Consider the following 20,586-nt stretch of genomic DNA (forward strand, 5'->3'; position numbering starts at 1 on the left):
AAGTTCCATAACAAAGAAAGTAGTAAATGATTTCGTACGCGTGTCTTTTTTACTTCAGATCCGAATGAATAACGCTTACATTGCAAAATAAGCTCATGAAATAAACTTGACACAGAGGATACACGGTTAATAAAACGTGACGTACAAAGTAGAATCTTATTCTTCTGTAATTAAGAATAATAACTGGGCCATACATATCTGCCAACTTTTTATCCTTTCGAGGATGATTTTCCCCAGTGGTAGTGGAATGGAATTTAAATTTCAAATTTAGGCAGAAGCATTCGTTACAATCTGGGAGAGCTTTTGCGGACTACCACCTGAGATGCCAACTTGCTCCGGACAGCAAATATATATTTTAAAGTGGTAGTTCATCAATCGTGATTCTTGATTTAATAAATTCAATTTTGTAGATTTTTATCCACCACTATTTTTAAATAATTTATAACTGTAATCTATATAAATTATATCTAAAATCTGTATAAATTATATTGGCACAATGTTCAAAAGTTTTCGTTTAGTATACCAAACTCAGACGTGCCAACTTTTAATACCTTCCATTATCATTTTTCGCAGTGGTATCAAAATGGAATTAAAACTTCATTTTTAAGCAAACAAATACGTTGTATTTGAAAAAAATTAAATTGACAACCATGATAGTAACGCATATTAATATATAAGCTTAATTTTTGTAAGAATAGTGGTGATCAAAATCATTTAAAAATTAAATTTATAAAAGAAAAAATAGTATATATTTACTACCACTTTAAATATGAAAATAAAATCTCCCGCAAAATGCGGGAGAGTTGGCAGGTATGCAAACTGGCCAATTCATTAGTCGCTATTTGTGCATTGTAAACAATTTCTTTCAATTCCACACCTGCCAACTTTTAATCCCTTCCATTATTATTTTTCCCAGTGGTATTAAAATGGAATTAAAACTTCAATTTTAAGCAAACAAATACGTTGTATTTGCGGAAACTTAAGTTGACAACCATGACAGTAACGTATATTAATATATGTGTTTAATTTTTGTAAGAATAGTGGTGATCAATATCATTTAAAAATTAAGATTATAAAAGAAAAAATAGTATATAATTACTGCCACTTTAAATATGAAAATAAAATCTTCCGGAAGAGTTGGCAGGTATGCAATTCTGATTGCAATGTAAGCTAGATAACTTAAAATATCACACTTAACGACGCTGTAATCATTGTAACCATTTATTTTCAATTCTTTTAATAATTGTTAAATTAAGATAACTGGATATCATTATTGCTCGTAATCGTACATTATGATTGTATGTTGACACTATATTGTGAAGTCAAAAGTTTTCATATTTGCAATGATAATTACCCGCAATCACTTCTTGTTGTGATTGCAAGTAATTGTAGCTTCTTTCTAACCGAAATCATCGTTATTTGATATCACAATTACAAATAATTTATTTCTTTGTACTTTTTATTAGAAGCTAAATGCAATTTCTGTCTGATTTCTGTTGAGAAGTATTTTAAAAGATCATTAATTTTCATTTTTATTCATGACTGATAAATATGGAATAAAGACTAAAAATAATGAATGATTTATTCTTCGTGTTTCGTACTTATTCATTAATTTTTATTTATTTTTCCTGAAGGATTTGAATTATTATTCATTAGTCTGAATGACTAATGCACATCTCTGGCATTGGAATTTTTTTCTGATAGAATTTATATTTTTATGATTAAGTGATACTAAGTGGACTCATATATTTTATAATGCATTCAGTAAAGTTACTTTGCTTTGGTACTTTCAAATATTAACAATGCAAGTACTAAATATCAGTTGCGCAAATACTCTAGCAGTCAGTGAAATAACGCCTACTCTACTCATATTAAGATGCCATCCGTTACAGGATAATAATTTTGTAATTTAGTTCGTAGAAGTTACGCTGTCAATCGGCTTAGCAGCATGCTCATGCCAAACTTAGTTACTTACAATGAAATATATATGTTATTGTGACTTAATTAAAATGTAAAAAATCAACTTAATATTAAAAATAGTCATATAAGCCAAACGATTTCGTTCAGTCCCGATCTGGCCAAACGTTCTCTCAAATCTCGCTCACACGATCAGATCGACACCTCTTCGTGCCGAGATATCGTAGAGCTTTTGGTTTAGACTATTGATATTTATATATTGATATTAAAGATAATTCGATTACAACTACAATCAAATCATTCAATAATTTTTTTTTAATAATACTGGTAGTTATTATTAATTCCTAATTAGTTTTTAGTTTCTTGTTGGGAATGACAATTTTTCTTAATAAATTACATAAAAATATTTATCAAAAGAGTTGAAATTCCTTTTTTGCATATGATACAAATTTATCGTCAGTAACTGATTTTAATAGTATATTGCTAATTTTTCCAGTCCACTTCAGGCATTTATCTCCTTTTTATGAAGAAGTGAGCTGTACGCTTCGCAGACAAGTATTTCATAACCAGAACAACACAAGCTAACGGTTCAAAACTACAAGGCTACGGAGTTGAACATTGGAAGTTTTTAACTAATCAATATTGGATTGGCCATTCAAGGACGGATATGAAATTATAAAATTATCCATCCCCAAATTTTGACAGTCAAAAATTCAAATCCTTTGAAAGATAGGTTTGTTTTATCGGAGAAAATAAGTTTATGAGCCTGTTCCTAAAAATTAATACATCTGATAGCTTCTCTTCGCGCAAAACTCGATCAAAATATAAATTTTTCTTTTGCATTTTAATAAACTTTTAGTTTTCTAAATCCGTTTTAACTTTGTTTCTAACATTAATGGAAATTCACAGCATTTTAAAGAAATGTGTCATATAGAGAAACCGGACGTTGAAATTTGGAAGCACGAGAAGTTCTTCATCTTACCCAGTTTTTTTCCCTGCATTAAAATGTTTAGATTTTACGTATTTTTGAATACTGTTCACTTTATAGATTTTTTTTAAACTTATTATAGAAAGGGCAACTTATGTTTTCAGTAGTATTGGTAAAATAAAATTTGAACGTTGCAAAAGCAGACAAATACAATAACACAATACAAATACAATAAACAATAATAATCAGATCTTTTATTAATAGTTCCAAGAAAATGATGCGGTAAAAATACTTAATGAGAAAAAAAAATTCATTGGTTTAAAAAATATGCAAATTGAAATAAATGTCAACATGTTTCTAGAGCTTAAAAATAGAAGTCAAGACTTGAATGAGAAGAAGCAGAAGAAATTAGAAACCTAAAATATATAGATAGTTTCCAACGAAAAATGGAAAATAAAGGTGAGAAACAAAATTCGAAAAACCACAATAACAGAAATTTAAAAATAAAAAAATAAAAGTTATAATTATAATAAACAGAACATGAAAAACTACTGTGACCGAGAGGGGCAAATCGGTGTAAAATGCATTTCCACGTGCTATTTAAACGTTATGAGGAGCTAATATCGTATAATAATTATAAGTTGTTTAACCCTTTCGAAGGCAGAGGGAAGTATACTTACCACCACTTTTTCACCTCTTTTTATTTAGGTTTCTATTTGTTAATAACTTCAGCTTTCTAGAAGTGTGTTTGAATAAAAATGGTAGCCATTTGTTCATTTAAAAATAAGTATAAAAGTTATAAAATACATAATTCCTTTTGAAGTTTGTAGTATTTATAAAATTTATGCTATAAATAAAGAAAAATAAAAGTCAATAAGTTCCTAATAGGTCGTGTTAAATATATTTACCACCAAAAATATGGCATTTTTATAAACTAAATGAGTTTTTTTTTCTTATATGACTTATTATTCTAAAAAAAATTTCAATTACAAAAATACTTTGATTTACCTTTACTTGAAATAAATGGCCCATTAAAGGGTTTAAACAAAATAAGCTATTTCTTTGTCTGTTTTTTTTTTCACTCTTTGCTTCGGCGGTATTTCTAGTTTTGTTTCTAACCTTTATTTTGCCTTTTTCGCTGATAACTTAACGTTTTATATTTTAAATCATTTTTGTATATAACTCATTCGCATTTAGCAAGTCTTGATAATGAACGTCTATTTGGCAAAGCCTGAAACATGCAATCAAGCATGTTGAGTATATGTAATTTGTTTCTAAGATCAAAACCACTTTCAAAAAACTTATTAATTTTTGTTATTGCAACTGGCTTAGTTTAAACTTGTACTTTTATTTACTTTGAAAATATTCTTCAACTAAGTTACATCAGTAGAATAATTATTATGTCATTTGCAGGCAAATATTTGTTTTGTTTCTTTGCATTGTACTTCTTCTATACTTCAATAAAATATTAAATTTATTTCTATAAAACGTTAAGCTTACAAAACCAAGTAATAAAAAAATATTTTTGCATTTACTCTTTTGATTAAAGCAAAACTGGTGCGAGAGCAATGTACATATATAACGTACTCTTTAACAGTTATTTTCAATTTTAATCATTACGATTTTATTAACTTTTGAGGATATCAATGATATAATAGTTATAACTTACATTTACAAAACTGGTTTTTTTCTTTCTTTGTTTTAGACTTCTTTCTGGTTTTCATTTTTTCTAAAAACTTGTACGATTTCTTGAAAGATAAAATAATTTTTCTAAACCGATAACACAAAACTATTGATTAATTTTTCAAATTTTACGATACATTTTAATCCAGATTTGCCCCCCTCCCCAGTAAATACCTTATTCTTAGACTTAGATTTATTCTGGTTACTCAGTACCAGCCCTGTTTCATCTGATCTGGCAGAACTCAGAGATATAAGAAAATGACATGAGTGAATCTAGTATATGAACACTAATATAGAAAATGAAATGGCTGTATAGGTGTACGACAGGCTCCGGTTTCACCAATCTATACAAATAAATGGTAATAAAATGAAGGAAAAAAAGGCTGTGTAAAATTTTTACACATTTTACAATATTTGTTGGACAGTATACCGTCCGACAAGAAAAAGGCTGCCAATGGGCTGTGTGTAACATTTCAATTTAAATGTTCTTGGCTGGTATGATTTTACAGAGGTAACGAAATTCGAGTAACCTTTAGTTCGGTATTTCTTGTTGAAAATAATTTTTCATCACTATATATTAAATCAGACCTGCCAACTTTTAATCCCTTCCATTGTCATTTTTCCCAGTGGTATTAAAATGGAATTAAAACTTCAATTTTAAGCAAACAAATACGTTGTATTTGAAAAAAATTACGTTGACTACCTTGATAGTAACGCATATTAATATATAAGCTTAATTTTTGTAAGAATAGTGGTGATCAAAATCATTTAAAAATTAAATTTATAAAAGAAAAAATAGTATATATTTACTACCACTTTAAATATAAAAATAAATTCTCCCGCGAAATCCGGGAGAGCTGGCAGGTATGTTAAATGCTCAAAATATCATAGAAGCTGCGTACAATGCGTCATTGTTATTTTTCCTATATTAATGTTTATGCTGACCAAATAGTAGACTATATGTCTATCCATGTCTTTATCTTGTCTCATTGAGTCATATCAGATCCAACGAATCAGTGAGAACCCACCAGGGCTTATCCAACGCCTCCTATAACTGAAAGCCTCCACACGGTTTTTTACAGGTAGTGCGATCGGACCACAGTGAAGAAAATTCACTTACCGAACGAGTTAATTAATACAGAATAGTTAAAATAAGAAAGTGGTAGCAAATATATGAATAAAAATTTATTTCATTTATGAATATTATTGGTTTGTCTTATTCACTTGTCAGCCACTACAGATTCAGATCTCAAATATATAAGATAAATTTCACTCAATTACTTTTATCAATGTAAATATTGTTATTAATATTAATATATCAGATCTGTACTCTTAACATTGTACATTTATAATTCTTATCATCTTTAATTTTACCTTGATTCAGGGGACTTCCCCCGTACTCCATTCTCTCCTCCCTAGCCAAAAGTCTTAGTCACCCAAGGGCAAACATTATTCGATGAAGAAGTCAGATGCCCGCTTTGCGAGCAGGCACTTCGAAATCCTCTATATCTAGTCTAGTACTTTTATAAAAGGTTTTGGGTACATGCGCACAACTGGTTCATTTTTTAAACAGTTTGCGCGGACTACTTATAAAAGACCGTGTGGAGGTTTCTTGATGTAGGAGGTGATGGCTTATCACCTGGCAACACTTTTAAAGAATAGCAGGGGTGCAAAATTTCTACTTTTTTTTGTAAACATTTATTCTAGTGGATCAAGGATATTTCCTACATCACTTTTAAACTATCGTTTTAAAAAATAAACAATTTCACCCATTAGACTTTTCAACATAATGGAACAAACAAAAAGAATATCTTTCCAATTTGCTTAACTTACTTGAAGAAATTTAATGACAAGAATGCGCATTTAAGCTTAAAAATTGTGTATTAATAACACACAAATTAACAGAAAATTGAAGCTAATTCATCTAATTTCTAGTAAAGTATAACAGACAATTCATTGTTAAACGATAAATGTATACTTGAAAACGGTTTCAAATTACTTCGATTGCAAAATCTCTCTTCAAAAAATTAAAATTCATCGAATGATTCTTATGAAAGCTTGGAATACTTGGTTTAGGAAACAGGGCTGCATTCGGGGTAAAAGAAATTTTAATTTTGAACACTTTACCCTTGTCATTGAACAGATAATGTTTACGCTATAGATTTTCTATCAGATTTAATAACAATTCTTCTTCAAATTCTAAGAGTTAGGCACACCAAAGTTTCCTTGTATGAAGCTTTATGTAGAAATCATCTTTTACTTTTTATTGATTAATATCGACTCTTTTCTCATAAATACAAAATGTTAGTGTATTAAAAAGTCCACTTATGCAGTTGAGTCCCAGACGCAAAATATAAATTTATAACTGCTACCACACGGTTTCTTATAAGTAGTCTGCGCAGATTATTTAAAAAGAGAACCACTTGTGCGCATGAACCCAAATTCTATTTTATAATTACTTGAGAGAAATATATCATATATATTTGAGAATTGAATCTGTAGTGTTTGACAAGTAAATAAAACAAACCAATTATAGTCATAAATTAAACAAATTTTTTGCTACCACTTTCTTATCTTTAATAGATTTTATATTAAATGGTTCTTTAACTCATTAGTTCACCTTTATTCTGGTCTAATCAAATAACCTACAAAAAGCCGTGTGGAGGTTCAGCCTGGTCTGGTCTTGTGGTTTGGTCGAGGTGCCTGAGGCCATAGGGCCCTTTACCTCTTCATCATGTGATAAGTTCAATGAGGTAGTTCCTTAAGGTGAATAGTAGGATGATGATTCTAAGTAGAAATAAAATGATGGCTTGACTGAGTTGTCGGCGTCATGGAGTAGTGAGGATCACTATGTCTTGTTTTCGGGAAGTAGGGATCGGAGTAATTTGAGGTTCAGCCATGATGTGCCAATTTACTCCACACTGCGAATAAATATTTTCGAGTGGTAGTTTATTAAAATGTGATTCTTAGTTTAATATTTTCAATATAATAGAATCCCATTTATGTTCCTGGTTGAAAGAACGAGTACATGCAATAGTACGGCTGCCATTTTCCCTCAATATGCGTAAAAACAATGCTCCCTAACCCGCTGGAACTATTGAAGCTGATACTTATGATTAACCCGCTCATACGATCAATGAAGGCAAAGTCACCTACCATCATAGAGCTCTGTATAGAGTTTCAACAAAAGTTAATCGATATACACGCCAGAAACAAATAAAATATAATATTAATAATTTAAAGTTAAGAGCTGGTAATAATTTTTTATTAGAAATAGGATTTAAATTTATTACTTCTAAATGATTTAGGCTTATGTGAAACATTTGTACGAGGTACCCTCGGACTATAAGATATCTGTTGTTGTTACATATGGCTTTATTGGAAGTATTAATACATATACATTGGTCAAGTAGACATAAACAAGGAGTATAAGTAGGGGAGAGTAGGGTAGCCCCGCCCACCTAAGGAGTTTTGCTTTTATTTCTGTATAATATTGAGTAATAATCAATATTTTTCTATGTTACTATTGTTTTACCATCTAGTTAAATAATGCAAAAAGAATAAACCAAAAAAAGAATAGTTTAACTTAGAAAAATAGAAATTTAAAAAAACATGTTTTTTAGTTCCTTTCAAGATGTGTCGGGTAGCCCCGCCCAGTTACAAAAATTGGGTTTTTTCACGTGTAAATGAGAATGACCAATGTATCGACAATAGATAAACCTCATTTATCATTTTTATCACAAAATTATTTTATTTATTACATATTTATATACTTTTAGTGAATTCCATCATTTAATAACAACAAATGTCATACTTTTTATCATTATTAATGTATATTAATATATTATAATATTAATATATATTTATATTAAATATTTAACGAAAATAATTTAATTTAAGTAACAATAGTTGTTTTTCTATATAAACTTATTTGGTTGATCTCTTCCTATAAACTTAATATAAAATACTTTTTATAAAATTACAAATTCACTTTGTACTTTGATTGCATTCAAATGCTTCTGTAGATTGATTCGTTAACAAATGAGTGAAAATAAATAAGTAAGCAAATAGCTTATCATAATATTTATGATTTCTTGATATTAAATTTAATTAGGATATATCAATTGCATTTTAAAAATATTTAATTTGCATTTTTAAATATATAAATTTTTGCATTTTTAAATAGATAAATTTATGTTTCATATAATATTAAAACATATTGGTAATTGATATATCCAAATTAAATTTAATATCAAGAAATCATAAATATTATGATAAGCTATTTGCTTACTTATTTATTTTCACTCATTTGTTAACGAATCAATCTACAGAAGCATTTGAATGCAATCAAAATACAAAGTGAATTTGTAATTTTATAAGAAGTACTTTATATTATGTTTATAAGAAGAGATCAACCAAATAAGTTTATATTGAAAATCAACAATTGTTATTAATTACTGTTACTTAAATTAAATTATTTTCATTAAATATTTAATATAAATATATATTAATATTATAATATATTAATATACATTAATAATGATAAAAGGTATGACATTTGTTGTTATTAAATGATAGAATTCACTAAAAGTATATAAATATGTAATAAATAAGATAATTTTGTGATAAAAATGATAAATAAGGTTTATCTATTGTCAATACATTGGTCATTCTCATTTACACCGGAAAAAATAGCCAAAAAACACAATTTTTGTAACTGGGTGGGGCTACCCGAAATCCAATTTTTTTGTAAATTTGTAATTACTAGAACAATTTTTTACATACAAACTTCTTTCTTTGTGCAAATTAAACTTAACACTACATACTTTAATGCTGTATGTATAAAAAAAATTATTTTTTTAGTATTAAAATGAAGTTTAATCGAAACATTCAATCAATTTTTCTTAATTTCATGACTTCTGTATTCAACATATTTTCAAAACTATTGCTTACCATGTTACCAGCTGCATAAATACTTGAAACTTTGAAAATAATCTTTTTTTAATATAACAATTAATGTCCGATGGCCCATTGACTTGAAAAAATATTCTATACACATGAAATTGACTGTGGGCGGGGGTCCCCGCTGGGCGGTGCTACCCGACTCTCTCCTACTTATCGCCTTAGCCATCGCCGTTACTCATTTAGCACCACCCAGGAGGCACGTGTGATTTAAGGATATCACGGACGCGAGTAACATTGCCTCCCCTATAAGATATCTAAAACACAGGAAGAAAGTTCATTACATCGGAGCGAAATTCCATATAAAAGAAAGTAGAAAAAGATATACACGTGGAACTTATTTACTTCATTCTCGAACGAGTAACGCCTACATTGCAAGAAAAGCTCATAAAATGAACTTGAAGCAGGGGATAAACCGTTAATAAAACGCGACACACAAAGTTGGTAGAAACTTATTCTTCCGTGATTAACAATAATAATTGCGCCATATATTTCTCATTTGTGAGAGATTATATTAATTGGAAATATTAAATAGAATACACGTGCTACTAAGGTGTGTAGAAATTAAGCGGAAAAAATGGATGTTATTAATTTATTTATTTTAAATTTTGCTTCTGAATCTCTAGGAAGATTTTTGTACATTGATCTGGGGGAAAAAGTAGCCTAGCATTGGCAATTTCCAGGTAGTAGCCCGCAAGAAACGAAAAATAGAAAAAAAGAAAGAAAAGAGACAGCATGAAGTATATAACTGTCCGTAACCTTCGAACAAACCTCTACATTTCTTTTAAAAATAATTTGAAAGTTTAAAATCCATTTGGTGCCTTGGAAACTAGAGTTCGCGTAACAGATTACGATACACAGAGATACAACAGGCGTCTAATTAGGTTAAAAATGGCAACAGGTGTCTAATTAGGTTAATTAGTTCGAATAACATCATTTCGTAGTTTTAAACGAAAAAAATATTTATACTAAAATTTAATTGATTGAGCTTTACCAATTTGCACTAGCTAAAACATTTAGCAAATTAAATATAAATAGAGCATAATCCCAGACATAAAAAAAAAATTTTTTTTTAAGTAAATATTCAAAATAAACATCAGTATACGAATTTAACATAATTTTTAAAGAAACAAGCCATTTTAACAATTCTAAACTTTTCTTGGATTATTTAAATAATATTTTCTTTCAAAACAATCAGCACATTAATTTCATAATATCACATTCTATGTAGCCTTAATGGTAATTTTAATGTCAAAAGAAAATTCAAAACATTCAAAGAAATTTGCCAAATTAACTGCAATAGATTTTTTTCCTTCCCTGCGGAATATTATCATTTGAAAACATTTATTTATTTCCGTCAAAAATTTAAAATAAATAAATCTTTTAAGCAACTAAATAATGGGCAATGGCAGAGAGACATCTATTTCTATGCGAGTGGACGAAATTCAACACAATGACAAATCACTCTTCACATAGAACATTGATTGAATTACTGCAACAAATAACTACGAGAGAAATAAAGGACACGCCTTCACGTAAAAATATTGAGAGAGTCGATTCGTAACCTTGAAGGTCACGGTCGAAAAAGGAAGCCGCCACCAATAGCAGCGGTAAGTTAGAGGGCCAATGGTGAAAAGAGAAGCCTGGATTCTCGAAGTAAACTACTTGATTAAATGTCCCCTAAAGGACGATTGTAATTAATGAATAACTAAATACAGTAGTCGGAAAAAAGAGGGGGGAAAAATTGGAGCATTTTTATGCAAATGCAGGCCGTAGTTACTCTATAGTGAGCAATTCACTATTTCAAAAAAATTATTCTGAATTCTTCATTAAATGTATAAAATACATAAATTTAATGACCCCTGAAAATTTATTACTAAACTTCATTATTAAATCGAATTCATAAAATATTTTGCTCAAGCCAAACATCCATTAGATCAGGGGTGGCCAAGCTCCTTGATAGTCGAACCATTTTTCAAAACTTGAAATTTTTCGCGCAATTAAATACGTATTTAAAAGGTATGCAAAAAAGGTATTAATTTTTTTTTTACATAAATTATATTTATTGAAAACATATAAGTAAAAGTACAAAACATGTGTATTGAATTTAAATATTAAACACATTTATTTTACTTCTCTTGATAATTCTTTAAAATTTAGCAAATATTTGGTGACAGCACTTCTCAGTAATTCTTTGAGATAGTGGTTAGTTAATACTGATCGGTGTGGGAATTTCACGAATTTTAATGAAGAATAAAACGATTCACATAACTACGTTGTCAAGAATATTGAAATAATTCGTCAAGCAGCCTTTTTTAAATCAGGATATTTCGATTCTGGTACAAATTTTCAAAATTCTGTAATCGACGTCGACTTATACTTTAATTGTAGAGCTTGACGTCCGGTGGCTGAACGGTAGCGTTCGCGCTGTCGTGCCACAGGACCCTGGTTTGATCCTCGGGCCGGGCAAGGTTGACTCAGCCTTTCATCCTTTCAGTGGGTCGATAAATGAGTGCCAAGCATGCTTGGGAACTAAACACTGGGGGTTCCGCGTTCGGCTGACCACCTGACTGGAACATCTGCTCCTCCACCCCAGAGCCCAAGGTCAAGAAAAACTGAGATGGGCACAATAGGCCTTGGCCCTCTATGGGCTGTCGCGCCGCTGAGTTTAGTTTAGTTTTGATCTTCTTGCATCTCTATTAATTCTAATTCTCCCGATGCTTTTTGTCTCATAATTATTTTGGAAAGGGAAAAGTTACCTTGAATTCAACAACGTTGCACTTAGTCTTTCATATTTGTTCTCAGTAATTTTAAAGACATTTTGAAACACATACGGAACGATAATCATTTTTAAAAATATGAAATCACAAATATGATATCACAAAAAGGAAAAAGGAACTCGGGTACATTTATCGAGAGCCACAAATAATCCTTCAAAGAGCCGCATGTGGAGCCGCAGGTTGGCCACCCCTGCATTATATAGTTTCCTAATAAAAATAATGGCAATGTAATTAGTCTTAGAGTCCTAAATCGACAACTGTATGCTTCCTTTGGCTGAAAGTTAAGAATTGTTTCTCCTTTTTTCGTGAAAAAAATATTTACATATTATTTTACTAATCTTCATCTTCTCTGTACTATCGTACTACCCCTTCATGCTTCGTCATAAGTTCAGCATTTTAAAGTAGACGAAGTAAAGAAGGATAAGCATTGGGAGAAAAAATATAGTGTTTGATAATATAGCTTGCATACAAAGAAGTGTTTAAATATAGCTTGAATTCGCATACTAAATATAGTTTTAACAATTTTAACACCCCCTTCTTACAAGGGAATAAAAAGTTAAAATATTTGTTGTCTTAAAAAAAGAAAGAAAAAAAATGCGAAGAGAGAGAATAAGACCGAGGAGATAAGAAGTGAGACCATAAGACTCGTATTTTGTAGGAAATTTTTGAGAAATTTTTTTCTATTTTACATGAAGGAAATATTTATCAATATCAAAATTAGGAAAAATATTTGAATGCTTCTACTTTTTGTATCACAGAAGAAAAAAAAATTAAAACAAACTAGTAGGCAAGGCAATCACAAAATTCTTGCCTATTTTTAAATATAAATTTGCTCAAAAATACTAACCTGTTTCACCTTTTCCAAAATACTAGCCTGTGATAAAATACCATCTGTTCCAAAATACTAGCCTGTGTCAAAATACCATCTGTTCCAAAGTACTAGCCTGTGACTAAATAATAGGCTGTTCCAAAATACTAGCCTGTGACAAAATACCATCTGTTCCGAAATACTAGGCTGTGACAAAATATCGCCTGTTCTAAAATACTAGCCTGTGACAAAATACCACCCGTTCCAAAATACTAGGCTGTGACAAAATATCAGGCTCTTCCGATATGACATGTTCAAACTATTATGTGATTGTTTTATTAGTAATAGGTTGTTAAGACATAGAAGTAGAGCTGCGGGGGGGGGGGGGGGGGTAGCACGTATCTATCAATAATTTTCAAACGTTTAGAACATTTTAAAGTTATATTTTTTACCTTTGGAAGGCTATTTTTTTGTAAGAAATTTAAGATGCCATATATGTATTTTAACTATATAATTGCATAATAATCATTTTCAAAGGATGGAAATTTTTTAAAAAAAACCCATTCAATGATCTAATTCTAGCGCACTAATTTTAACGAAAGAAAATTTAAGTACTATTATAAATTTATAATTGGAATTAGTTATTAAATTTAAGTTTATGGAACATATTTGTTGTAATTGGAATTAAATTTTATGAATTCTATTGCTGCTCTTTTATTTTTTAAGACTCTGAAAACACAGAAATTGAGATTTACCATAATTTCAGATACGTTACTAAACTTATTATATCCCACTCACGAGAGAAGTTTTTAATTCTTGCTGATACAAGTCAACAGTTTTTAAAAATCCATGAATTACTCTTAAGTTTAAAAGTATTATATTTGCACCAACAGCGAGGAGAAAAACATTTTTTAAAAAATTTTATTCCAATGATCGGATTTTCACATTTTAAGTGCTTTGGTTAACCCTTTCGCGCCGACTGTCACAAATACGTGACAGCATAAAACCGTATCAATCAGGGTAAAAAGATAAAACTGGTAATCAGAGTAATTCTTTAGCAGTTTATTTGTGGGCGGAGTTATAATTGTTTGATTTATTTCATTCACCAATACTTTGTTCAAAATAAAACTATTTAGTTATACTTTGAATTAACATTGATCATATATATGATTAAACTAACAATAATTAAAGTAAAAGCAAAGTAAGTCTGTCAAATTAGCAACGACTACATTTAAGTTACCGTTTTTTATTTAATTACAACTTGATTCTGATTTTGTACGAATGCTTTTCTGAATCACCCGTCCCCAAGGGGTTAATAAATCGAATTCTTTGACTAAACCGATTGTTTGCTCGATGAACTTTGATTATTTGTTTTTGTTTTTTCTTTTAGTTTATTTAGGCTTAATAATTTTACTTTTTGGTATTCCATGCTATCTCGAAAATTTTTTAAACTAATTAAAAAACATTTCACGCATAATTATAAAATTTGTTTAGCTAAAGTAAATACAAAATTTTTTTTTTTATAATTTGTTATTGATTTATACTGATTTTTTTACTAATGGTCAAAAGAATTTTGAATATCAAGGCGCATAAACTCATGTATCATTTTAAACTATGTGATTTTAAATGATACCGTGCAAAATTTGAATGAAATCGGTTGAAAAGTTCTTGAGAAATGCAAATTTAATAATATGGCTTTTTAAAAATTTGTAACTCAGAAACTGTTTGATCAATAATGTTCAACTTTGGATTTTAAAATTACACAGTTTAAAATCACTATATATATATTTAGAATTTTTTTTTTTTTTTTGCTGCACCGTGACTTTTAATTTGTGTTTTGATTTAGAAAGAAAAAAAAGCTATAACATAGTTATCAGCATGAGGTACGTAACATATTGCTTACCTTAAAATAAACACTTTTCTTTAATGAAAACTGTGTTTTCCCCTTCCAAAAAAAAAAAAAAAAAAAAAAAAAAAAAAAAGGCGAGTTTTAAAGTTTTCAAGACACGAGGATGTTTTCAGATGTTCAACATCTTTAAACAATTCTTCGTCAAAGGCCCTTTTCTTTTGCCCTAAGAGTTTCTTCACCTCCTTTCTGTGTCTATGGTATTCCTCTGCACTATTTCTTGTGTGTGCTTGTATCATATGTTTATATGCAACGTTTTTTTTTTATCATTAGCAATGGCACAGTCAATATCATACCAATCCTTAACCTTTTTCCTAGTTACTTTACTAATTACGGTATTGGCAGCGTTACAGATACTGTCTTTTATACATTTCCATTTATTTTCCACAGTACCATCACAATTCCTTAAATTCAACTGTTCATTTACTTTTTCGCAATATTCAAGTCTTATCATTATCACAGTCATATTCTCTCAAAGTCTCTCCCTTAAACTTTTTTGCGTTTGATAATCTTGATCTGACTTTGGCAATAATCAAGAAGCGATCTGAATCCTCATTAGCCCCACAATAAGTTCTCACGTCCATCAAGTTTGAGTAATGTCTTGCGTCAACTAGTACGTGATCAATTTGATTAGCATAAGTGCCACATAGGGCAAGCCAGGTAGCTTTATGAATATTTTTAAGCGGAAAGGATGTACTACGTATAATCATATTATGTGAAGCAGCAAAATCAATTAATTTGTGTCCATTATCATTGGTTGTATCATGTAAGTCAAATCCTCCAGTTACAAATTTGAATTCCCTTTCTCTACCTACTTTAGTATTTATATCGCCCAAAATAATTTTTACGTCAGATTTTGGACAACTGTAGTAAATTTTGTCTAAATGTTCATAAAAAATGTCCTTTTCTTCCTCTGTTTTATCTTCAGCTGGTGCATAAGAACAGATAATACTGAAATTAAAAAACTTTCCCTTAATTCTGAGCTTACACAGTCTCGGACAGATTGCCTCAAAATCAGGTGTCGTATTCTTTTGCTTACGATACACTGTAAAAAATCTCGTTTAATGCTTATCCAATACTTGGTGCAAAGTTTCTAATTGCACCATAAATTGGATGAATCAGAAATTATTTTATTTAGGTTGCACCATAAATTGGAAAATATGATCAAGAAATGCGTTTATGGCGCAATCGATTGCACCAAACTTTCGTATTGTGACAGGCACAAGCTTTAACCGTGACCGATAACTTATTTTGTAGCTGTTGACGAGATGGACGATTTTGTTGTTGAAGCTTGCAATCATGTCATGCAAGTTGTCTTTGAAATTGTCAATTTCTTTTGAAGGTAAGTAAACTTTTCCTAATTATTTGCATTAACTACAGTTCATTTCTTTTATATCAACTTTAAAAATTTTGCTGTCTGTTCTGAAAGTGATTCTTCAAATTTCTTCTAGGAAACTGCATCCGTTGTATGAATAATTAAATAGTTTAAATTCTACATTCTTTTTCAGTAAATAAGGAGATGCAACGATTTCATGTGCACAGGAAGTGCAATACCGTTAACAAATAAACTGTAAATACGGCAATCTTAAGCCGTATTTACCGTTCATTTGGCTTAAGGAGCATAGCTTTCCGCCTAATTTACTGCCAGTGAAAATTTTCTAAGTTCGTGTTTTTATTTCATTCTACCGAACGAAAATATTCGTGTGTACTTTCTGTTAGGATTAAAACTTTCTGCTAATATCTATGCTTTTGTTCAGATTTTCATGTTCTATTTCGCTCATTTTCGTTAGTAATGTCACATAATTACACGAATTTTAGTCTATACATTCTAAAATGCTTTGGTTGTAAAATTTTCAATGTGAATTATTCACCTCAAATTAATACTAACCGTTGTCATGGAAACGTTCGTTGAGCGCACGAGGTAGGAGAAAAACATAGTGGGTAATATTGGTGTTAAAGAAAACAAAGCGATATTTTTTTTTTTAATTCGCCAAGAATATCTTACTGAAATTTAGAACAAAATTTGTTTTAGAACATTTAGAAATAAGCTGATTTCTTTTTATAATTTTTTTTAAATATATTTTGTTATTATTACTTTTAACTAAGCGAAAGAATTTTAAATGAAAAAAATTATTGTTTTTTTTAAAAAGTTAATAAATATATTTTTTTTATTGAATACAAATGAAAAAATACTTGGCTCATAGATACTTTGCTTTAGATACTTATTTTTCTACGTTTTCTTTTACTTATTTATTTTATTTTTTTGTAGATTTATGTATATTAATTTTGGCCACATTTGTGCTTTGTGAGGGAGGGCAGAAACAACATAACCATGAAATCGAACGTTTTCATTGATCATCAAAAATGTCATACGTATTCTTTATAACAATTACAGTTGCTTTTTTATTTTTTTTTTAAATAATTTTTTTTGAAAAGTTTCATTTTAATTATAAAAGTAAAATTTTTTTATTCTGAACTTTTTTTTGCTTCTTCGAAACAAAAGACCTTTAGTTAAAAAGACAGACTTCACAAACAGTATACATGTGGAGTTTTAATACTATCCACATGAATACTACTTGTGTGTTAATCAGCAGCCAGATTCCACCCTCTTTGACTCAACACGAACTCTTTTAACTATACGAGCGATGATCAATTTGTTAATTAATTTTTTTAACTGTTAACTGTTCCTTCAACAAATTTCTTACTGGGACGCTCTGCATTAAATTAAATTCACAATTTCTCAAGTGGAGAAATTCTATTTTGGTGCTTTAGCGCATTTTAACAAAAATAATAATAATAATATCTTAAAATATCAATATCTTTCTTTCTTTGTGGGTGATAGGAGGCTTAAGATAAAAATTCTCCCCTGTACAAATAATTGTTCTCACAAAAAAAAAGTTTTGAAATGCTTTAAAATTTTTTTACATGAGAACTACAATTTCTCAATTTTTCTTATATTGTATTTTGGAAATAGTAATTAAAATATGACTTGCTTTGATTGATCTTTCTATGCTTTAAAAAAGTAAGGATTCAAAATTTGTTTCTTCTGTACATTTTATTAGCATAAATTACATTATTTTTAATCTTCTTTCATTAGCACAAAGGCACCAACAACTTCAATGATTTTAATTGAGAAAGAAACACAGGAAAAAATATTGTTATACCCAGTGCCGAACCTATTGATAAAAATATTTATTCTGACTAAAATTACCAGAATTCCAGAAGATTATAAGCAGTTTTTTCACATTTGAAAAGTACAAGTTTCAAGAACAGCTTATAAACAAGGAATGTGTATAGTTTCAAGTTTTGAGAGTGAAGATCCTGTGTTTGGAAAAACAATTATTCTTTTGTGAATAGGCTCCAAAATTTTATTCGTGTGTAAACTTTTTAAATCTTGTTGTGTTTTTTACAATCAGCTGAAAAATGTGATTAGTTAAAGTAATAGCACCAGAAAATCTATAGTAATGAATATGTAATAAAATATTGGTTTTTCTCATATACTCACCATCATTTACAAATTTGCAACAAAAAAAAAAAAAAAAAAAAAAAAAAAAAAAACAGTATTTTTTTTTCTAAACTATGTAAAATTTTACTCTTTTTGTCAAGTAGTAAATTATGCTTGTAAAAAGTAATTTAGCTATATTGTAGATTTTAATTCAGATGAAGCAGAATATATATCAGAAAATTTAGTATCTTATTAAAATATAGAAAATTATTTTCAGATGATCTCAAATTTCAAAACTCTAAACATTGAGGCATAACATAATTTTTATTTTAAATTACTGTAAATTTAAAATAAATTTGAATTGAATGCACTCTCTTAGTAACAAACACTTACTATCTATCATATTTTTGAGTGAATATTTTGTATTTTTTTTTAATGAATGCTGTGATATGTATTAAAAGTATAATATATTTAAATTTTAAGACATTGCTTAAAAATTATTACACTCTGTCTATGTATACAAATATCTTAAAGTTATTGTAAATGAATAAATTATGTTTAAATATTGATTTATATATTTTTTGTTAATATTTCCAAGTTATTTTATTATTTTTACATTTCTTAATTTGCTTCAAATTTAATATTTCCATACACCAATGTAATTATTATTGGAATGTTTCCTTAATTGGAGATTAGGTTTTGACCAATACAATATTTGTCTACTTTTTTAATTTTTATCTGTGAAAGTAATATTTTCATTTTTAAATAATAAAATAATTTCAAAATACATAGTAATAATAATTTGATTCAACCTAAAATTAAAATTTTTTTCTTATTTTCTCTTTAAAACATTAGTGGTATTAACTCTATAGCATCTATTGGTGCTTTTAATGAAATGTAATAAAATAATTCAAATTTTACATATATCAATTTGAAGAAAGAAAAAGTTTTTATGTGAACAAAAATATTTTTAAAGCGCCAAAAAGCAGATAAAGTTAGCATCATTAATAAATATTTATGAAAAAAGAGAAGAAAATTTAAATCAAATTCATATAAATCAAATTATAACTTAATTATTTAAATAGATAAAAATTAAAAAAGCTATTTTTTTATTTTAGATGTATTATTTAATATACATATATATTTATATTTTGCATAATACGCCTAAAATAAAATTAGTTTTATTAATTTTTATAGATTTAAATAATTAAATTATAATTTGATTTAAGTTATCTTCTCTTTTTTTTATCTTCTCTTCCTTACACTGCTTTTTAGCACTTTAAAAATACCTAATAATGGTGCAACTTTCCTCGTTTTTAGCTCCCTTCAAAAATTCCAAATCATGGTGCAACCATCCTCCATTTTTGGTTCCCTTCAAAACACTTATTTTTGGAGCAACCTTTCGCGGCTTTTAGGCTCTTTCAAAATTCCGATTTTTGGTGCAACCTTCTCTCGTTGTTTGGAGCTAGTGGAAGCACCAATTTATAGTAATACTGAGCACGACTTCATGTAGCCTGCAAATGAATACCAATTTTTGGTGCAACATAGCTTGAAAGTTTTTACAGTGTAAAGCGAGTGCCCTCAATATGTTTTATATATGTGACAACTGTAAAAAACAGTATGATTCCTTTTATTCAATGTTCCATTGCCAATCTATCTAACCTCCTGAATGGCAATCAAATCAATATTGTATTGTTCTATCTGTTGCAACAGCAAATGAAAAGCCTTGGCTCTATAGAGAGACAGAACGGGAATTATATCAGGGGACTGGTCCTCCAGGGCATAGGGTTGACATCTCTGTCCTGTAAAATTTCTCCCCACCTCATCCTTAGCATTATGCTTTTGACCTCAGGACTTCACCTCAACGATCCTTACTTCGTTATGAAAGGATAAAGGGCCATATCGCCCTCAGGCAACCCCGACCGGCCACCAAGCCGAAAGTAATGCTTTTTTCCCAATAAATAGTACTTGTTTATCTTGCCTAAGTAACGCCCACTCATTTTCACTTTGCATTAAGTGCTACGCACGCGTTTATCATTCAAAATAAAACTTTATGCAAAACGTATAAAATTTAACTTTTTTTCTAAAATGTTACAAAAAATTTAAAAACTCGAACAATTCGAGAATAATTTATATATTTTTCATAAATTTTAACGA

General features: G+C 29.0%; 1 protein-coding gene across 1 annotated transcript; it reads right to left on the minus strand.

The window, feature by feature from the left end:
- Positions 1 to 15,424: 15,424 nt before the first annotated feature.
- Positions 15,425 to 20,330, minus strand: LOC147810837 (protein CFDP2-like). The gene is made up of 2 exons (XM_087162109.1): positions 20,305 to 20,330; positions 15,425 to 15,935 (listed from the first exon to the last, which is right to left on the minus strand). Exons 1-2 carry the CDS (start codon positions 20,328 to 20,330, stop codon positions 15,425 to 15,427), a joined length of 537 nt encoding a protein of 178 aa, XP_087018235.1.
- Positions 20,331 to 20,586: the final 256 nt, after the last annotated feature.

Source organism: Parasteatoda tepidariorum, chromosome 4 (genome assembly GCF_982258835.1).
Source record: "Parasteatoda tepidariorum strain Cologne lab strain chromosome 4, Ptep-v5.0, whole genome shotgun sequence".
NCBI lineage: Eukaryota > Metazoa > Arthropoda > Arachnida > Araneae > Theridiidae > Parasteatoda > Parasteatoda tepidariorum.